Source organism: Dufourea novaeangliae, unplaced genomic scaffold, assembly GCF_001272555.1.
Source record: "Dufourea novaeangliae isolate 0120121106 unplaced genomic scaffold, ASM127255v1 scaffold162, whole genome shotgun sequence".
In the NCBI taxonomy this organism is placed as follows: Eukaryota; Metazoa; Arthropoda; class Insecta; order Hymenoptera; family Halictidae; genus Dufourea; species Dufourea novaeangliae.
Window position 1 is genome coordinate 811,092 of NW_015374046.1, and position 18,143 is coordinate 829,234.

The window sequence follows — 18,143 nt, forward strand, 5'->3', positions numbered from 1 at the left end:
ATATGTCTATGATGGATCCACAAGATACCATACCTAGATGGGAGTGCTGTTTTTTATATCGTCACCTGAGAAGCAGAAGCACCGACGAGGTATGCAGAAGTAATGTGGACAACTGGGTACTTTGGCGGTGTACGCGGTGTACTACGTAATGACACGTTTAACGTGCGAGTCATCTGTCGGAGAAAACTCATGTAATTTTGTGAGTGGACAGTGTACTGCAATTGTAGTAGATGTTCGAAGTTGTCCGAAGTATTAGTGAGATTATTTTAATGTATAGATGTGAAATATTGAAGGCTAAGAATGTTGAACGTTTAACAATTTATATCAAAACAGGTGGCATTGAAATATAAAATGCTAAGCCAACATGTAAATTTGAAAGACCCATCGTGATATTTATGTGTATTGTATTTTTCGAATTTTCATCATAATGGATTTTGGTACTTTATTGAGTGTGGCACAGAAAAATGAAAACAGCAAGCAGGTTAGTACCCGGTTCCTTAATGTTTTCTGTTTTCAATTTTATTCAATATTTTCTCGAAATTTTGTATTATATTTTATAGTCGATTGCTTGCTATCAGTCGAAATTTGCTCCACCCAAGAAACCAACTAAACAGGCTAAGGCTCTTTCCCACAACATAAAAAAATTTTTAGCTCGCAAAGAAGAGGAAGAAAAACAGAAAGTTTTAGAAGAAAAGAAGAAAAGAGAGGTATAATATGATTCATCTTTATCATACTTTGTACTTAAATGTATGTGTAATCTTACTTTGTAATTTCTTACCCTTATTACTTTTTGTGTGCAGAATTTGTTGGCATTAAGGGATCATAAAGCACAAAGTCGGATAAACAAACATTTGAAAGTATGTAAGGCAGCAAACAAATCTGCAATAGCAGATGCGATCGACAATGACAATACAGCTGTTACAATGGCAGGTATGGGCATCATCATCATTAGATCAATATATTTCATTGACATATTTAATACATTGACTGTTATTTCAATATCTACAGCAATTTCTATAAGATTAAAGTACTTGTTTTGAACAAAAAAGAAATTGCACAGTCTTACCATTTATATTATTATTAGTCTCATATTTTGTTAATCATGGTCAATTGCTTTGAATTTTATATTCTGAAATAATGATTAATTTTGGACCTTTAAAGATTATATTGTACATATACATTTAGTGGTTAATGAGTTAAAGGTCATACCCATAATTTAAAACTGAAGCTTTCATAAGCAACACATATAAGTATTGATTATAAATATAAATATTACGCAAACTACTTATAATATACATGTATGTAGGATTTTTGGATATTATTAAGCATTTATTATTTTAATGTTTATCATATGTACATGTATGACTTTTGTAGAGTTTAAATAATATTACGTAGTCAATGGTACATATTGGTATTCATGTACTAGCAAATTAGTTATTATTCTCTATTATTATATTATATAATACATTTTTATTAAGAATGCAGTAGATATACATTGAAGATGTTACAATTTTCATGCATTAATGTCACAACACATCTATGATTACCTTGTTTAAATACTACACAAATTTCAAATTACTATATGTGTTGTAACATACTTACAGTTTATAAGCTTATTGGTCAATAAATATAACAGAGGTGGACATAGGTTCTAATTCCTGGGGAAATTAATAGATTGGTATATACAATTGATGATGTTCACATTAATGAGTATTTAGAAGTATTAATCTCTATCCATAATGGGCAGTATTTTTGCCCACAGGTAATTGAGTATGAATATGTACAATCAACGCAATGCCTTCTTACTTTTCCACGGTCCAACAGGGCAGTGGGATTTTGTGGATTTACGTGGCAGAGGATTCCAAGAAATTAAGGTCAGAGTAAATCTAATTCTAAAGTAGTCTAGAGGGCAAACTCTAGATTGATTATTATTATTATTGAACAAATTGTTTTGAATATAATGCATAAAGTAAAAAATGATAGTGAACATTGTTAAATGTCCTATGAATATTCTACATAAGTTTTATTCTGTTTATTAATAATCTATACTAAAATATACTTAATGAAATGGATTTACTTTTAATTCAGAGGATTAGAACAGATGACGCTTAACTGTTTAATATTATGAAAAATATAATTAGTATCCCATCAGAAAAGCAATCAACATTGTGTGTTTCGAGGACATACAAAAATAAGAATTATTATGGCAGTATGCATTACAGTGTTGTATAAATTAATTACTTTCATATCTTTTTTGTAGAAAAATATGCTGATGATTTTCTGCAATCCCTACAATTTTAATAGTTTTACTTTTGTGACAACAAAAAAGGGCTATTGTTATGTAACAGAAAAAATATTTACAAATAATAGTATTACCAATCTGAAAACACAGAAAATAAACGAAATTGAATATTTCAACTGCACAATTTTGTTCTACATTGTTGTTTAAAATTAACCACATAGATTTTTAACTTTTAAGAGTAATATGGAAGTACATAATATAAGTAAATTTGTGATTGTAACAAAAATACTGCCTATTTTAATATTTCTAAATTAAGGGATTAGGCCAACATGACTGCTTGAAAATCATAGCCTACCTTTGTGAATTTTTTCTGGGAATACAACGAAGTAGGGTAGAGGGGGTTGGTTTGGATTCTGGGAGGTTTGGGTCAGTTAGGGTATTTCCATCCTTGTTACACATACCATATTCGTATGTCAATTGTTCGTTGTTGCAGTAGTAAATGTATTCATAATCTAAGCGAGAAGTTTGTACAGTGTAAATTTAATCTTATGAAAGTGTAAGGGCATTTTCATGGCAAGTTTAATACAAATTGCTAACCGAAATAAATCATTGCTATAAAATCATATAAGATATCTCGTGCTGGTAAAAATTTTAATGGACGACCTTGTGTCTCAGCAACAATTATACTTAGATTACAAATTAGAACCTAAAACACGTGGTTTGAGTAACAGCGATGCATTACTATGAACGTTTGGATGCGGGAGTTATGGGTCAGACGTGAGCAAATAACGTAATTAGTACGAGCAGAACACAATGTTATTAAATTCAATATTGACTTGATTAGTTTTGAAAATTTACATTAAAAATCCAATTAACAATTTTCAATATCTTTATGTATATTGTGTTATTTCATTACAGTCTTTATTTTATGTTTATTATGTTATTTCTTTCGAGTTTTTATTTCATTTATTCGTTTCATTACTTTTATATGCATGTATATTATCAGTTTGTAGGTAATAAATATATACGTAGATAAAACTTTTCTATATTTACTGCAAAAACAATACGAACATTAAATGACCTATTTATTCCTATTATCTGACCCAAATTTCCCCCTTCCAATTCCTTTGGAATAATAAAATGAGATCATGATGGAATATCGATGGTAAGACCTTACTAATTATAATTCTTCAGATTTAAAGCGTGTTTCTCTTTCATTTTAATCTCTATTACACATTAATTCAAAATTGACCGAAACCTATTCACTCTCCCCTAAACTGGAAATCAATTACAAACCTGTAATATACAGGGTGTCCCACGTAAAGTGTTACAAGTCGTTTTATCCGAAACTACTACAGATATCGCAGTGACGGTTTTTTTAAATTAAACGATGCAAGGGAGCTAACATGTGGCGTACAAAAAATTGGGGCGGTGCTTCCTAGGAGGGAGGAGGGGACACCTACTGCCCCTTTTTTTAAATGGAACGGGCTATTCCTCGTTTTTTATTTAGACAGCTGTTGTTAAATATGACAACATTTGTTTGAAACATTTTTTAATATTCGGCACAGTTAAAGAGTTACAGCACCTTGAAAGAACAAGTGAAAATAAGGATACAAGGCACATGTAAATCTATCACTTCAACGATGTTGTCAAATACTTGGAATGATATGATAAAAAGAATAAATAAATGCTTGAAAGGTAATGGGCCCCATTAAAATATTTAATAAAATTAATTTCAACCGTATGACGTTCATTTTAATCTCATTTGTTGCTCCCCGAAGTTCCTTCCGAGAAAAGTATTATTTACTATAACTCTTTAACTGTGAGGAATAAGATGCTTTAAACAATTGTAATATTTGATAACAGCTATTCAAATAAAATACAAGTAATAGCACGTTCCATTTTAAAAAAGAGGGTGTAGATACCCCCTCCCCCTTAGGAAACCCGTCCCCAAATTTGTTGTACTCCAAATGTTGGCTCCTTGTACTGTTTTATCTAAAAGAATCCTCATTTCTATATCTGTAGTAGTTTCGGGAAAAACAGCTTGTAACACTTTACGTGAGACACGTTTATGTACAGGATCTAATAAAAATGTTGAAGGATCCTGAAATGGGAGAATCGTGAGGTGATTTGAAATAAGTTTTTCCTTAAGAAAAATGTTATCTGAGGTATTCTTAAGGAGATATTAATGAAAAACCCCGACCAATCGGAGCGCGAGTTTGTCGGCTGAGCATTCTCGGTAGCGTTGCCAACGCTACCGCGGGAACTCGGCCGGCAGACTCGCGCTCTGATTGGTCAGGTTTTTTCGTTAATATCTCGTTAACAATACCTCAGATAACATTATTGTTAAGGAAAAAGTTGTTTCAAATCATCCCAGGAACCCCTCATTACCGGGAGTCGAAGCTATTTTGGGACACCCTGTATATGTTACAGAAAATGTAAAATCGTATTAAATAACATTTCCTTGAAAACCATGAATATATACAAGGTGTTCCGATACTGGTATCAAAAACTTTATGGGTTAGTGGAGTTCCGCATGGCAAAAAAAAATTCGAAAATCAAGAATGACGAAATTGCACTAGCTAGAGGCTTCGTTTTCGGGCTATTAATTGTTGAAAATATGAGTAAAAAGCGTCTAATACGATAGGTTAGACTATATTAACTATATTGCCATGATCGCGGCTGTAGGGGAGTAAAATGGCAATCAGTTCAGAGCCCCCTCCATGCTAAATTCTATCGTCATAGCCTCGGCCTCGGCCTCAGCACCTGCGCAAAAGCTGGGTCGTGCTGGTACGCCGGCGTACGCAACGTGGTGGGAGAGTGAATATGTACTTGAAAGTACGTGTGAAGGGGAAGTGCCTCGCATGGCAATTTATTCAGTGGCAATATAATCAATGAATTGGTGGCATATCACTTGTTCCATAACATTAATCTTTTTGCTCGCCAAAATCCACATAGGCCTATCGAATCTACCCCACGGGATGGTCAAGTACAGGGATGAATGTCATTTTGTACAAAGTCCCATTTAGTTATAACTCGAAAACGAAGCGTTAATGCAATTTCGTCACTCTTGATTTTCACCTTATTTTGGCATGTGGAATCACCCATTAAAGCTTCTGACACCAGTACTATTGGTCCATTCATTTTCAGAACGACTTTCTGTCTTTTTAGGGCCATCTCAACCCGACGAGGATGATTATGGATACGTTTCGCAAGAAGCTTCTGCGTTTTATAATCAGTTAATGAATAAATACAATAATGCGCCTTGTCCAAAACCACTCTTCAGTGAAACTCGCAAGAAAACAGTAAAAGACATCGCCTCTACAAAGGTAAAAAATTATATTCGTAACTAAATTATGTAATGGATTTAGTCAACTTTTATTCTAAATTATTACTCTATTTAGTTCATTTTAACCTGTTAGTCCTTTAATCTGGTAACAAAAATCTATAAACGTCAGGCGATTTTGTGTTGTCTGTGGATTGTTCAATTTCAGACACTTTGACTCCAATGTTTAAATGCTTATAACTGAAAAATGAAGGCTCAGAGATCATTTTGTTACGTTCGATTTTCATCTTATTTTATTATGTATTAAGCTTCATTTGTCCTGAACCTATTAATTAGCGAGCTACTACTTACCTTGGTTATAGTAGATGCTCAAAGTGATGCCCCTTGACTATGTCACGCAAAACCGGAATTCCCAGCCTGCCGTTTGGTCGAAACCCTTTAAGACTTTAACCTTACAACCGGGCGCCAAGCATTTCACGAGTGCCGATGGATATGTTAAAATACCCGCCGAATCGTAACTCAAAGCCTGATAACTTTTTACGACCATATGATATCATCCCGATGTCATATGGTCCGCCGAAAAACTTAGAAACCGAGAGCGTGATGCCTATGCTGGATAGCGTGGAAATGCAAGCTTACATATGAATGCTATTCGCAGCTCGAAACATAAACTACTTCTGACATTTTGACTAATTACTACGGGTAAAACGAATTATAGTATTTCACACCAAAAAGTGTTGCATGGGGAAACCCAGATAACAAATTTAACTGTTTCAAATGAGTGTCATGTTACATCAATGGCTATTCAGGAAGAAACTCTACATTTTCTAAACAGTAATTAATATTCACAGTTTTGTTACTTATAAATGAAATACTGTGTGTCATACATTATCATTTTTTTATTGTGTGAAACTCTACAATATAATCTAGTGTGCACCTCTAGGTTAGGCAACATTAATCTGTGCCGCTGTTGGGTCTTCACTTTACGACCTCGCTATATCTTGGCATGCACTATAACTGAAAATAATGGGAAATTGTATTCTTCCAAAAGTAGCGCATTCCTATCGTCCGCATCGTAAACCTGGTCGTACAGGTGTCCTAACATTCACTATTTCATCATTTGTTGTGTCTGTATTTTCAAGTTTCAAGGAAGTAATCACGTTGGTCACTCACATCTTCCAGTAAGCTCTCAGTAATGATTTGTTTAATTTTTTATTTATTAAAGTAATTCCTTGTTGGATTAAATACTAAGCTTTTGGGGGGGGGGGTAGCGGCGAGCATGGCTTGGTGTGGTTGGTTGTGTGAGAGGTTACAAGGAAATAGAACGAGGTTATAGAGTCAATAAGATCGCAAAATAACAAATGGAGGGGTAGGTAAAAGTAAAAATATGAGTTGAATGCTTCCAAAAGAAGAGACATGATAAACGGCAAAAATGGTGAAGGTGGTGGGAAAGAGGTTAGGTTGGAGTTTGGCTCTGAACTCATTGCCGGTTTACTCCCCTACAGTCCCGGCCATGGCAATGTAGTTAGAGTCCACTGTACTTTCCATGACTCAGGGACAATGCTGTTTGGAAGAATTCCCTTGGCCGATGGGATTACTTCTACCCGTACCGTCTTCTTCGGAGCCCACAATGGTGCCGAGATTTCCGCCCTCTTGAAGTAGTGACTTCAGCAACATATTTCAAGGTTGTCTCTTACGGGGTCCTCTTCCGAGGGAAGCGGCCGAGTCGCTGTTAACGTCGGCCTTAATACAAGCCCAGATTTTTTCCCAAATCTTCAGTCGGCTCTGCGGCTAACGGTAGCAATAATTCGTTGGGCATGAAGACCTTTTAGTCTCAAATTCTGAATCCAACCGCAACTTGCAGTCGTGGAGGATCTCGCACATGTCCGATGAGCAGAGTTAACCTCAATCGAAGGGGGAAGAACGACTCCCAGGTCGAATGTAGCCCATTATTCGTTACGTTCCTGAACTGTTATTTGCTCGGCGCGAGATAATACGGTGTTAGTTTGCAATTCAAGCGTAATAGTTTTTAATTAGCGTTGGATACCAATCGCAGCGCGTAGCCGACGCTACCGCGGGAACTCGGCCGGTAGACTCGCTCTCTGATTGGTCGGGGTTTTTCGTTAATATCTTGTTAACAAAGACTCGGATGACATTTTTGCTAAGGAAAAACTTGTTTCAAATCACCTGATGAGTCACCCATTTCCAGGTCCTCCAACATTTTTGTTACATCCTGTATAGTATACGTTACCAAGTCTACGGTAATGTTAATAGAAGTAACGATGATTGCAGGATAGAGTGAAACAGGCTTTAAAGCAGCAAGAAGTAGAAGAAGCATTAGGACATCGTCGTAAAAGAAAATCGTCTGGAAAAGAAGCTGAAATACAACCGGAAGAAAAAATTGAAAACAGTGAAATAACTGATAAAAATACGCAACTTGAAGATAAGAAAGAAAGAGATGAGAAACCAAGGGCTAAAAAGAGACCTCCGCCTCCTCCAATGGATTTCAATGAATTGCTTAAAATCGCGGAAAAGAAACAATACGAACCGATTGTGATTGACGTGAAACCGAAAATCGAAGAGCCGGAGAGACTAATGACCAAGAAGCAGATGAAAGAATACGCAAAGGAGAAGGAATGGCGAGAACGGAAGGAACAACGAAGTAAAGTAAGCACTCCAAGCAACAAAGAAGGAAACACGCCCACAGCTTCTAAATTAATCAAAACACAAGACACTCGTGGCACCATGAACAGTTTCACTAAAATCCCTAAATTAACTGAATCCTCGATATCGAATAAAGCGCCTTCGAAAGCGGCACATGTATCTGAATCACCGCTTCCAAAAAAAATCGCCGAGAAATCTAATGAAAATAAATCTAATTTAAGCAAGTCGAACGTTTCGAAAACATCCGAGAAAGATATTCTTTTAGAAGAACGGAAACAATTGGAATCCGAGAGAAGAAGATTGGAGGAAATGCGACAAGCCATTGAGGAGGAGAAAAAGAAATTAAAATTGAGTAAGAGTAAGATCGAGGATGTGAAAAATGTGAAATCAGAGAAATTGCCAACAAAAGTAAAAGTGCCGGAAAGACAAATTCCATCGACAAGTATTAAACAGAAGGAAGGTTCGGCGATGAACGCGTCTAAACTTCGTACAGCCTTAATGTCCAATGGAAAAGTGAAACAGTTTCCTCCGACAGATATGAAACCAATCAGGTCTAAACAGCCGGTTCCTTTGAAGGATCATAAAAAGGGATTGGCCGTCCATAAACGTGAGTGAAGTATTTTTTATACACATACATTTCATATTTACTCTGTAATACTCAATCAAAAATCCAAAACCCATTTGTTTGGCGTTTTTCCCAAATTTATGTTGTTACTGCCCATACTCTTCTTACCCCTCTCCCTCTCTCTCACTTTCATGTGCGCTTTTTTACCGCCGTTGTTTATGGATGTGAAACCAGATATTTGAAGTCGTTCACTTCCTCCAACCACTTCCTTTTCCACGTCCATGTTACCTTTCTCCTCCCACAATAACCAATCTCTGAGTATCTCTATAATCTCCTAATCATTGCTTTCATATCCTTTTCCTTTTCTGTTAACAACACAACGTCGTCCGCGCCAGAGTGTGTACGCTCCTTCCCGCCAGTAATACGCCTCCCTTTTTTCATTTCCTATTTTCGACTTCCATATCTGCCGTCAACAGATTGTATAAATACGAACTCATTATACATTCGTGTCTGACTCCCTTCGCCACACAGTGTAACGATCCCCGTTCAAAATTAAAAAGAAAATGTTTTTTAGGGAACTTTTTTCTATGAAAAATTGTTGGACACACATCTGTCCGCTATGAACATATTAAAAAACAATTAAATGTTCCAATCGTCAATAGTTACATGGAGACGGAAAACGTAGTCGAAAATCATTTCACATACATTTTCCTGTTTTATATATTCTAATTCATTTGTAATTAAAGTTTTTGTTTATAATATTTATCAACAGTATCATAAGAATAAAATAGGTAAATTGATTATGGAATAGTGCCTTAATTATAGATGATATGGGTATATTTCGTAATGGATTTTTGACTAAGGTTTTCTTGAAATATGTCAAAAAATGTATTTCCATTTTTTTTGTATAATGACTTTAAATTATGTATACTTTAATTCTATATTATTCTTTTTTTGCGCAAATTAGTTTTTTTTTGTGTTTTTAGATACATTCACGTACAGAAAATGTTTTGAAGTTAAGTTAAGTTAATGTTTTGAAAAAAAAAAGGATAAGTTTATACGTGAAGAAAAACGAGTTATTAATTTTGATCGATATTTCCGTATTTTGTGCGCCGTCCAAAAGGCTTCCAGTAAATGTGAAAATACTATTCCATGCAATAAAGTTTGCTATTACTATGAATTACGATTCTGTATTAGTATAATTAATTTGTATAAATAGTACTGCATTAATTTAAAATATATGCTAAGACACCATATGATTCCAATCGAATATTGTGTATTTATGTGATTGCATAAAACAATTCGAAGCGAAATGAACTCTACGAATATGAAATAGTAAATACAATAATTTATTATTACTTAATAAACTAATTTTTTTTAGGTCGTATACATGATGAGGATAAAGATGATTACGATTCAGAACTTGATGATTTTATTGATGATGAAGTAGAAGAGAATTCAGAAGATTACAGTAAATACATAAGTGAAATATTCGGTTATGATAAAAGTAAATATAAATACGGAAACCACGAGGATGACGATGACGACCGCGGCATGGAAAGTAGTTTTGCGCAACAACTTAAAGAGGAATATGTATCTACGAAGATAGGTAATATTGCTAAATGTATTTTCACAATTCACACTATTTTCGTACAACTAATAAAATAAAATGTGTTGTTAGGTATTATGGAAGATTTAGAAGACATGCGTATGGAAGCTTTAGAAAAAAAAAGGAAAGCTATGTTAAAAAATAAAATAAAACACTGACTACTGTGTTGTTTATAAATTTTTATTAAAATGTATTTAATAAATCACGCTATACTTATACAATGTTCAATGGTCAATTTGAATTTACATTTATTACTACCTAACAGTAATAGACCTGGATATACACTAAATCGGCTATACTATATTCTTATAGGAGATCGTGATAATAAAATCAGATTTCTTCGCAGCTACCATATTTTTGCAACAACGGAATTGTCTTCCCTTGTAACATCCAATGACTGCAAGTTGGACTATAATAATTAACTTTGTCCCTTGTTTAACAACATAACATATGGACGACTAGGTAACTATTAAAGTTAGGACCAATAGTTGTTAATAAAGTTTTAAATAATACGATTCATTTTATAAAACAAAGTTTATCTTCAAATTTCCGAAGTGCCTCCAACTACAAAGAAAATTTATATGTTATGAAATTCGGGGACATAATAAAAATTTATTCGGATAGTACCCAACTTTGCCCCATTAAAACAATGGAACAATTTTTTAGTCATCGCATAGTTTAAGAGTTATTCAGTGTGCAAGTTAGGTGACTCACACTGTATAACATGTTGGCATCATTGTATCAGTCACATATCAGTAGTTGATTACAACGAGGTATCGTATGCCACGAGTTCGGCTGCTAGGTACATATGTATGTAAGTGGGTCTTTCCAAGGTAGCTACGCCTCTGGTTGTTACCAACCGAGCTCGCGAAACAGCTGAGGAGCGCGCGTTCCAAGTACAAATCCCACATTCGATGCATGGACAACTCGGGACTATTGAGGGCTAAATGTTCAGGAACTGTGCGTGAATCGGGCGCTAATTACCTGTTCGTTTTTCCCACCACTCGGCCGTTCACTTATGCGACGCAGCTACATATGTATAAGGAGGGCTGGATATACGCACTTATAGGAAATCCCGCCATAAAATCTACTTATACATATCCGTGACGTATCAGTGCCGTATCCGCTCAGTTTCGTGATTTTCCGTCAGTATCTAGTGACGAGACGTATCGTTTATTTTTGAATGAACGAGTTTGTACTATAGGAATAATTTAATTAAAACAATATTTGAATATGAAATTATATTTTAATTAAATTAAAGTATTTTTGTTGATTTAGTTTGTATAGTTAGCCAGATTAAATTAATAGGAAATAATTTAATTAAAACAATATAGAGTATAGAGGATAGAAATATAGACTGCGTGTCAGGCTGGGCCGACGTTCCAACTTTGGAAAGAGACGGGTTAATTTCGGAGGATTTGCTATCTCTTTCTACTATAGCTGAGTCTATTGAGATATACATATACTAAATAACTGGAGTGTGAACTGTGGGATGATGACTGGTCCGAAGGAGAAGGAAATAAATCGGTATCTGTCTCACGATCAGTCTTACACTGTAGAGTAAGTGCATGCCATTGAAATTATTTGCGCCAAAAATATAAACATACCCAAAGACGAAAAATTATATGAATAATAATCGCAAAAGGAAAAAAACAGTCAAATGCGTTAAAATTTATTCATGATTATTATATTTTTCTTGCTATGCGTACGAAACGGTGTTGTATACCAAGATGGCTTCCACAGATCACGGCTTTGCGTTTTGCGTTTGGTGGCTTCTTACCCCCTCTACACGCAAATTTACTACTATGGGATAGTAAATATAAAGTGAGATAATAGGAGGAAGGAGGATAGACAACCAGTATACCTTCCATTTCCCTCGGACCGCTGTCGCCTCTCTTTCTTCGCACTGGCTGACATTGAGTTACCACTCAAAACCCGAACCCTCAGCAGAACTGCTCAGAACCTCACCCCCCACTACTTCTTGTTAGATTTAAAAAGAGATTTCAAATACTCCGAAAAGTATCTACCTGTTTCTAAACTTGGGACACGAGCAGACACTAGTGTCGTCAGTTTCAGGGAGATGCGCATGCGCAGTCTATATTTCTACGCCTATGGTTACACACCTACATCTTGCACACGTCCGGCGTCCGTCGCCGGCGCAGTATCGTATTCAGACCGTTCAGTTTCAGTTCAGTATCCGTACAGTGACGTTAAGTGACGTTTATCTATTGCAAACGATATTTGTGCTTTTTTAGGGACCTGTTACAGCGATCATTAAGTTCAGTAAGTTTGTCCGTGGATCATTCCATGCGAAGCAAAATGACTTTTTGGGATTAAGTCGTGGATTTGGATGCAAATGGAATACATATTATGTTTGTCAGTATTTACGTGTTTGGTAGCTCATGCGTTTGGTGTCGTATCTACCCGGGGCTCCATATGGCGCTTTATACTTTTTATCAATTTTACTAATTTAATTTGAATAATTAATATTTTCAAAATACTGAAATGGAAAAACAATTTACAAATAGCTGGAGAAAAAACAAACATTTTGTTTCTAAGTGTAAAACAAAATTAATTTTTTTTAATTTTTAAGAAAAAATTTGAAAGTTCGTGGAACAAACCAAAAGAAAACAAGCGACGTTGCCCCACATAGCAAACATGCGTAGAAGATGTGTATTACCAAACGCATTGAATCAAAATCGGTACTAGAAATTTGTAAAAGACTACTGAACCAATTTAGATCAAACTTTGTGGTAATATGCTTAAGACTATAATCTAGTAATACAAGTTTAAGCTCAAACAGTCGCCATTTTGTAGAATATTGATATTTTCAAAATTGGCTCCGATAAGTACTAGTTCCTTTTGTCTACTTTGACATAAATTTACAAAACTGGCAAATATTTAGAATAGGGAAGGTAGCTCCGATGACCTTGACCTTGACATATGTTGTAAATGTCACCTTCCAGAGTAACCCTGAGAAAAGTTTAGTAGTCACTCTTTACTTGTTAAAAAGTTATGAACAAATAAATTTTACAATATAAAAATGTATGATTAACTCTCTAATTTAAATCTTACGTAAATAGCATAAACGTTTTATTATTAACACATCTGCTTCTTTAAGTGATTGTGTGGGCGTGAGCTTGCTCCGCCCCTCCCCCTACAATACTACCAATCGCAGCGCGTAGCCCACGTTACCGCGGGAACTCAGCCGGCAGACTCGCGCTCTGATTCTTCGGGGTTTTTCGTTACTATCTCGTTAACAAAGCCTCGGATAACAGTTTTGCTAAGGAAAAACTTGTTCCAAATCACCTCATTCACAACTATTCTCTCCCATTTCCGGGTCCTCCAACATTTTTGTTACACCCTGTATATACATAATCTTGTAATGTCGTATATAATGCAGCGCATGAATATGAGAGACCACATCACGTGACACCCCGGTGTGTTGTGATTGACTATTCATGCGAGCCAGCTAGAAAACTTGCAGGAAAAATAGCACGGGAGCAATCACGATATCCAGGAGCGGAACTTGCAGCGGAACCTGCAGGGCAGCGTGCACTGGCTTGCAGTGATGTCATTTGCCAGCACCGCTCCCTGCACGGCTGCATGTACAGCCTTAAGCAAGCGATATGCAAGAAAACAAGCACCGTGTGCTGCACGCTTTATTGTACCTAGACAGCACATGACGCCTTGAAGACGCCCATTTTGCGGTTCTCTTAGGTATAAGGCGTCTTTAAGCCGTCTTCAAGACGTCATGTACCATCTGAGTAGTGTCTCTAGGCCATTCAACGAGCGAGCTGTGAGACAAATCGTCGTACCAGTATACAGGGTGTCCTTTTATTCACCGGTCACGTTAACCCTCTGACGGTCAAAATTCAATTTTGGTCAGGCCAAAACTCATCATAACTTCAATGGATTTTCATAAAAAGTGGTATTCTCCTGTTTTGGGGTTGCTAAATTCGAATATCTTGTCAGAAATCCAAAATTTACAATGAAAGACTTAATACCACTGGCATAAATGTGTTTAAATTAATTTGTGTGGGAATTGATAATTTTCCTATGTGACCCGAAAATTATATAAATAAAAAAAACGTCGGATTTAATATGGTTACCATAATCTCATAACATTTTTTAAATTAACTATTGTGAAAATTTTATTTCTTTCGATTTTCCCTATTATTTAACAGGTCATAAGTGTGTGAAGTCTTAAGAGGAGTCGAATGCGGATGGCTTGTTGCTAATTGACCGTTGGAGAATTTATGATAGGGGCTAGACTAGACAGACCTGGCGTTATATGGTAGCGGGAGACCACGTTGGGTCCTTCGGCTATCGATGATGTATAGGGTTGTTTATGTGAAAAAGATGAGTGAAAGTTTAGAGATAACTAAAGTTAGAGAGAATAATCGTTCAGCATTTACTTCAGAACTAATATTTCTAACATGTTCATTGCGTAATTTTGTAGTGAAATTTTACAGTAAAATTACGCTCAATATAATTTTTGTTTGCATCCAAATTTACGATTTGACTTAAAAACGTGATTTGCTTGACATGTAAAAGATCTCTGTAATTTTCTCCGTATATTCGTATAGACATTTTTAGGCTTATAAAAATGAATGACGAACAACTAATTGAATTAGTGCGTCAATATCCTGTGCTGTACGATGTATCACATCCAAAATATATGAACACCTCCTTGAAACTCGATATTTGGAATAAGATTGGTAGAAATATAAGACAAGATGGTAAGCGTATTTATATTATTGTTTATTTTAGACATATTACTTATCAGAATAAACATAACATGTTACGGTATTATAAAAGTTTTTACCAAAGCACATTTTACATCGAAACTGTACATATTTACTACTGCATGGAGCCGATTTCCGAATTAAAATAATGTTTCATTATTTCTCGTACACAAAAGGCATCTTTTGTTGCGTTTCTAGCTGTACCCAGATTAGAATTTGCAAAAACTCTACCATCGCTATTTTTGCCGCATGTACATACATCGACAACTGTGAAGTTATAATGAGCGTCAAAAAGCGCCAACAAGACAATAGAGAACGTCTTCTTGTAGTTAAAAAATATAGCCAACTACTATTTGAGGGAGCTTAAATGGTAATATGTTTACCATTTATAGCTACAAAACTGCTAAGAAATTACTAAATTGTGTGAAAGTTATTAGCAATGTATTTCCACATCTCTTCTGTAGGTTCGGACGCCATTTCATTGTTGGGATTTTCTTCTATTATTTTGCAAGTCTCCATTACGATCTTGTACACTGTACTATGTCCCAAACGGTACCTAAATGAAATTGTTTTTAGGGATTCTTCCGTAGCTGTTTACCCGAAAGGAAGGAATCTTATTTTAATAAATAATAATAATTACATTTCATTTGCAATAACATTTCTTTTCAGTGTCAGTATGTAAAGCCAGATGGAACAACATAAGAGACAATTACAAAAAATGTCTAAGAAAGACAGCAATGAAGAGGCGGCAAAATGCAAAAAAAATAAGACTCTATAAATATTCGGAGCAATTAAGCTTTTTAAAAAAATATATTGACGAAAGGAAAACTAATACGAGCATTGACAGTCAAGAAAAAGGGCAAGAATATGACAGGCAAGAAGAAAATAATGAAAATGATGTAGAAAAAGGAAAAGTTAATGCAGAGGAACTCAATAACGTATTAGATATAAATGATGATTTACCATGCCGGGCGTTTTCTATTTCAAATTGCAATACATTTGAAATTCCAACCAATCCAACGATACAAAAAACAGCAATGAAAACAGTGATACCACAACAAACAGCTTCGTCACAATTAATGGAGTATTTAATCAATAAAAATCCAAATAAAACATCAGAACATCCCGTAGATGCATTTTTAACTGGTATTGCAACAACTTTAAAAACTCTATCTCCATACAATTTAAATTTAGCGAAATCAGAGATTTTCTCCATAGTGCAAAAATATGAGCTGAAAATGATTTCGGAACAGCATTCATGTCAAGAAAGATCTAATCAAATGTGTAGTTGTGCTTCCAGCAGCTCATTACCAATATCTACTCCACTATTATCGCCTACTGAAAAATTAGAATTTACATCAGAAACATACATACAACAATAGCATTTGAACATCAACGGGTCATTCCAAGCGAAATCGGACACATTTTGGAGTAACATTTCGGATTTAGTTGACACTTTGGTGCTTACAGTAAAGATATAAGAGTACCTGATAACAATTATTTCAGTAAAAAAAAATATTTTGTAACTATTTACTTTGCAATTGTTATATAAAATATGGTCTAAATTGTGTTATGTTTTGTATAATTTTAATCAGAAAAATCTCACCACTATGTTCATAACAGTTTCATTAATAAAGAATCAAAAATAAAAAAGTTTTATCGTTGCGTTAGTATTGTCTCACCGACACCCGGGAATGTAACCTTTTTGTGGGCTCTGACGTTCAGTCGTCGGCTTGTGAATGGGAAGCCGCCTCGGCGCGCCGCACAGTGTAACGAAATAGGGAAATATCGATCAAAATTAATAACTCGTTTTTCTTCACGTATAAACTTATCCTTTTTTTTAATGCACGTACATACCCGTATTCTAGTTATCTTTACAATTAATTTTGGATAAATGAACTTTATTACAATTTTTTTTTGATACTTAGCATGGTTTTATTTTTAATCATTATAACTCGGTTTTATATATGTATATTGGAATAATTTGTGGTGAAATACAAAAATTGGGACTATTTTATAAGTATACAAATGAAAAGTTGTTATAAATATTTACTAATTTTATTGTGGGTTAACATAAAATATTATTGTTTTTATAAAATGAAATTTAACGAGGTAAATAAAACAGTATGTAGAAAAAAGATTAAAAGCCAATCATGGTTTGCAGCTTTATATTTTTGCAATTTCCTGCTAGATTTTTCCCGTCTTCTATTTAAATCTAAGTGAATACATGCAGCAAGTTTGGAAACAGATTCTTTACAGTCATCCTCCAATAAAAACTTTGTACAAATGTGATTTATCAAAACATTAACTTTTACGGACTTGTGTACAACACGTCAGATTTCAAAACATTTGCTGTACGTGAAAAAAGAACAATATAGAATTAAAGTATACATAATTTAAAGTCATTATACAAAAAAAAATGGAAATACATTTTTTGACATATTTCAAGAAAACCTTAATCAAAAATCCATTACGAAATATACCCATATCTTCTATAATTAAGGCACTATTCCATAATCAACTTACCTATTTTATTCTTATAATATTGTTGATTGATATTATAAACAAAAACTTTAATTACAAATGAACTAGAATATATAAAACAGGAAAATGTACATGAAATGATTTTCGACTACGTTTTCCGTCTCCATGTAACTATTGACAATTGGAACATTTAATTGTTTTTTAATATGTTCATAGCGGACAGAAGTGTGGCCAACAATTTTTCATAGAAAAAAGTTCCCTAAAAAACATTTTTTTTTTCATTTTAAACGGGCATCGTTACACTGTGCGCCGGGGCAACAAAGTATGCGCTTGCTGGGTCCACCTCCTCCCCCCAGTGGTGGGGATAACGCGTGGACAATAATCATGAATCACCAATCAGTTAATAATCGCGAGGTCCCTGTATAATACTTACGTCGTATTAACCGAAAAATTGACAATCGGTGCCAAGCTCCCACCACCAAGTCGCACGCCTTCTAGACCAATACATATATAGTATGTACATATTATATACTTATGTATGCGTT

General features: G+C 34.8%; 2 protein-coding genes across 2 annotated transcripts; both read left to right on the plus strand.

Annotated features, from left to right (window-relative positions):
- Positions 1 to 72: 72 nt before the first annotated feature.
- On the plus strand, positions 73 to 10,524 carry LOC107189656 (protein SPT2 homolog). Its single transcript, XM_015578239.1, has 8 exons — positions 73 to 89; positions 334 to 481; positions 561 to 707; positions 801 to 930; positions 5,414 to 5,571; positions 7,821 to 8,799; positions 10,139 to 10,366; positions 10,439 to 10,524. The coding sequence occupies exons 2-8, from the start codon at positions 428 to 430 to the stop codon at positions 10,522 to 10,524; spliced, it is 1,782 nt and encodes a 593-aa protein (XP_015433725.1). The 5' UTR covers positions 73 to 89; positions 334 to 427.
- Positions 10,525 to 14,975: 4,451 nt separating this feature from the next.
- LOC107189657 lies at positions 14,976 to 16,496 on the plus strand. The gene is made up of 2 exons (XM_015578240.1): positions 14,976 to 15,108; positions 15,784 to 16,496. Exons 1-2 carry the CDS (start codon positions 14,976 to 14,978, stop codon positions 16,494 to 16,496), a joined length of 846 nt encoding a protein of 281 aa, XP_015433726.1.
- The last annotated feature ends 1,647 nt before the right edge of the window (positions 16,497 to 18,143 follow it).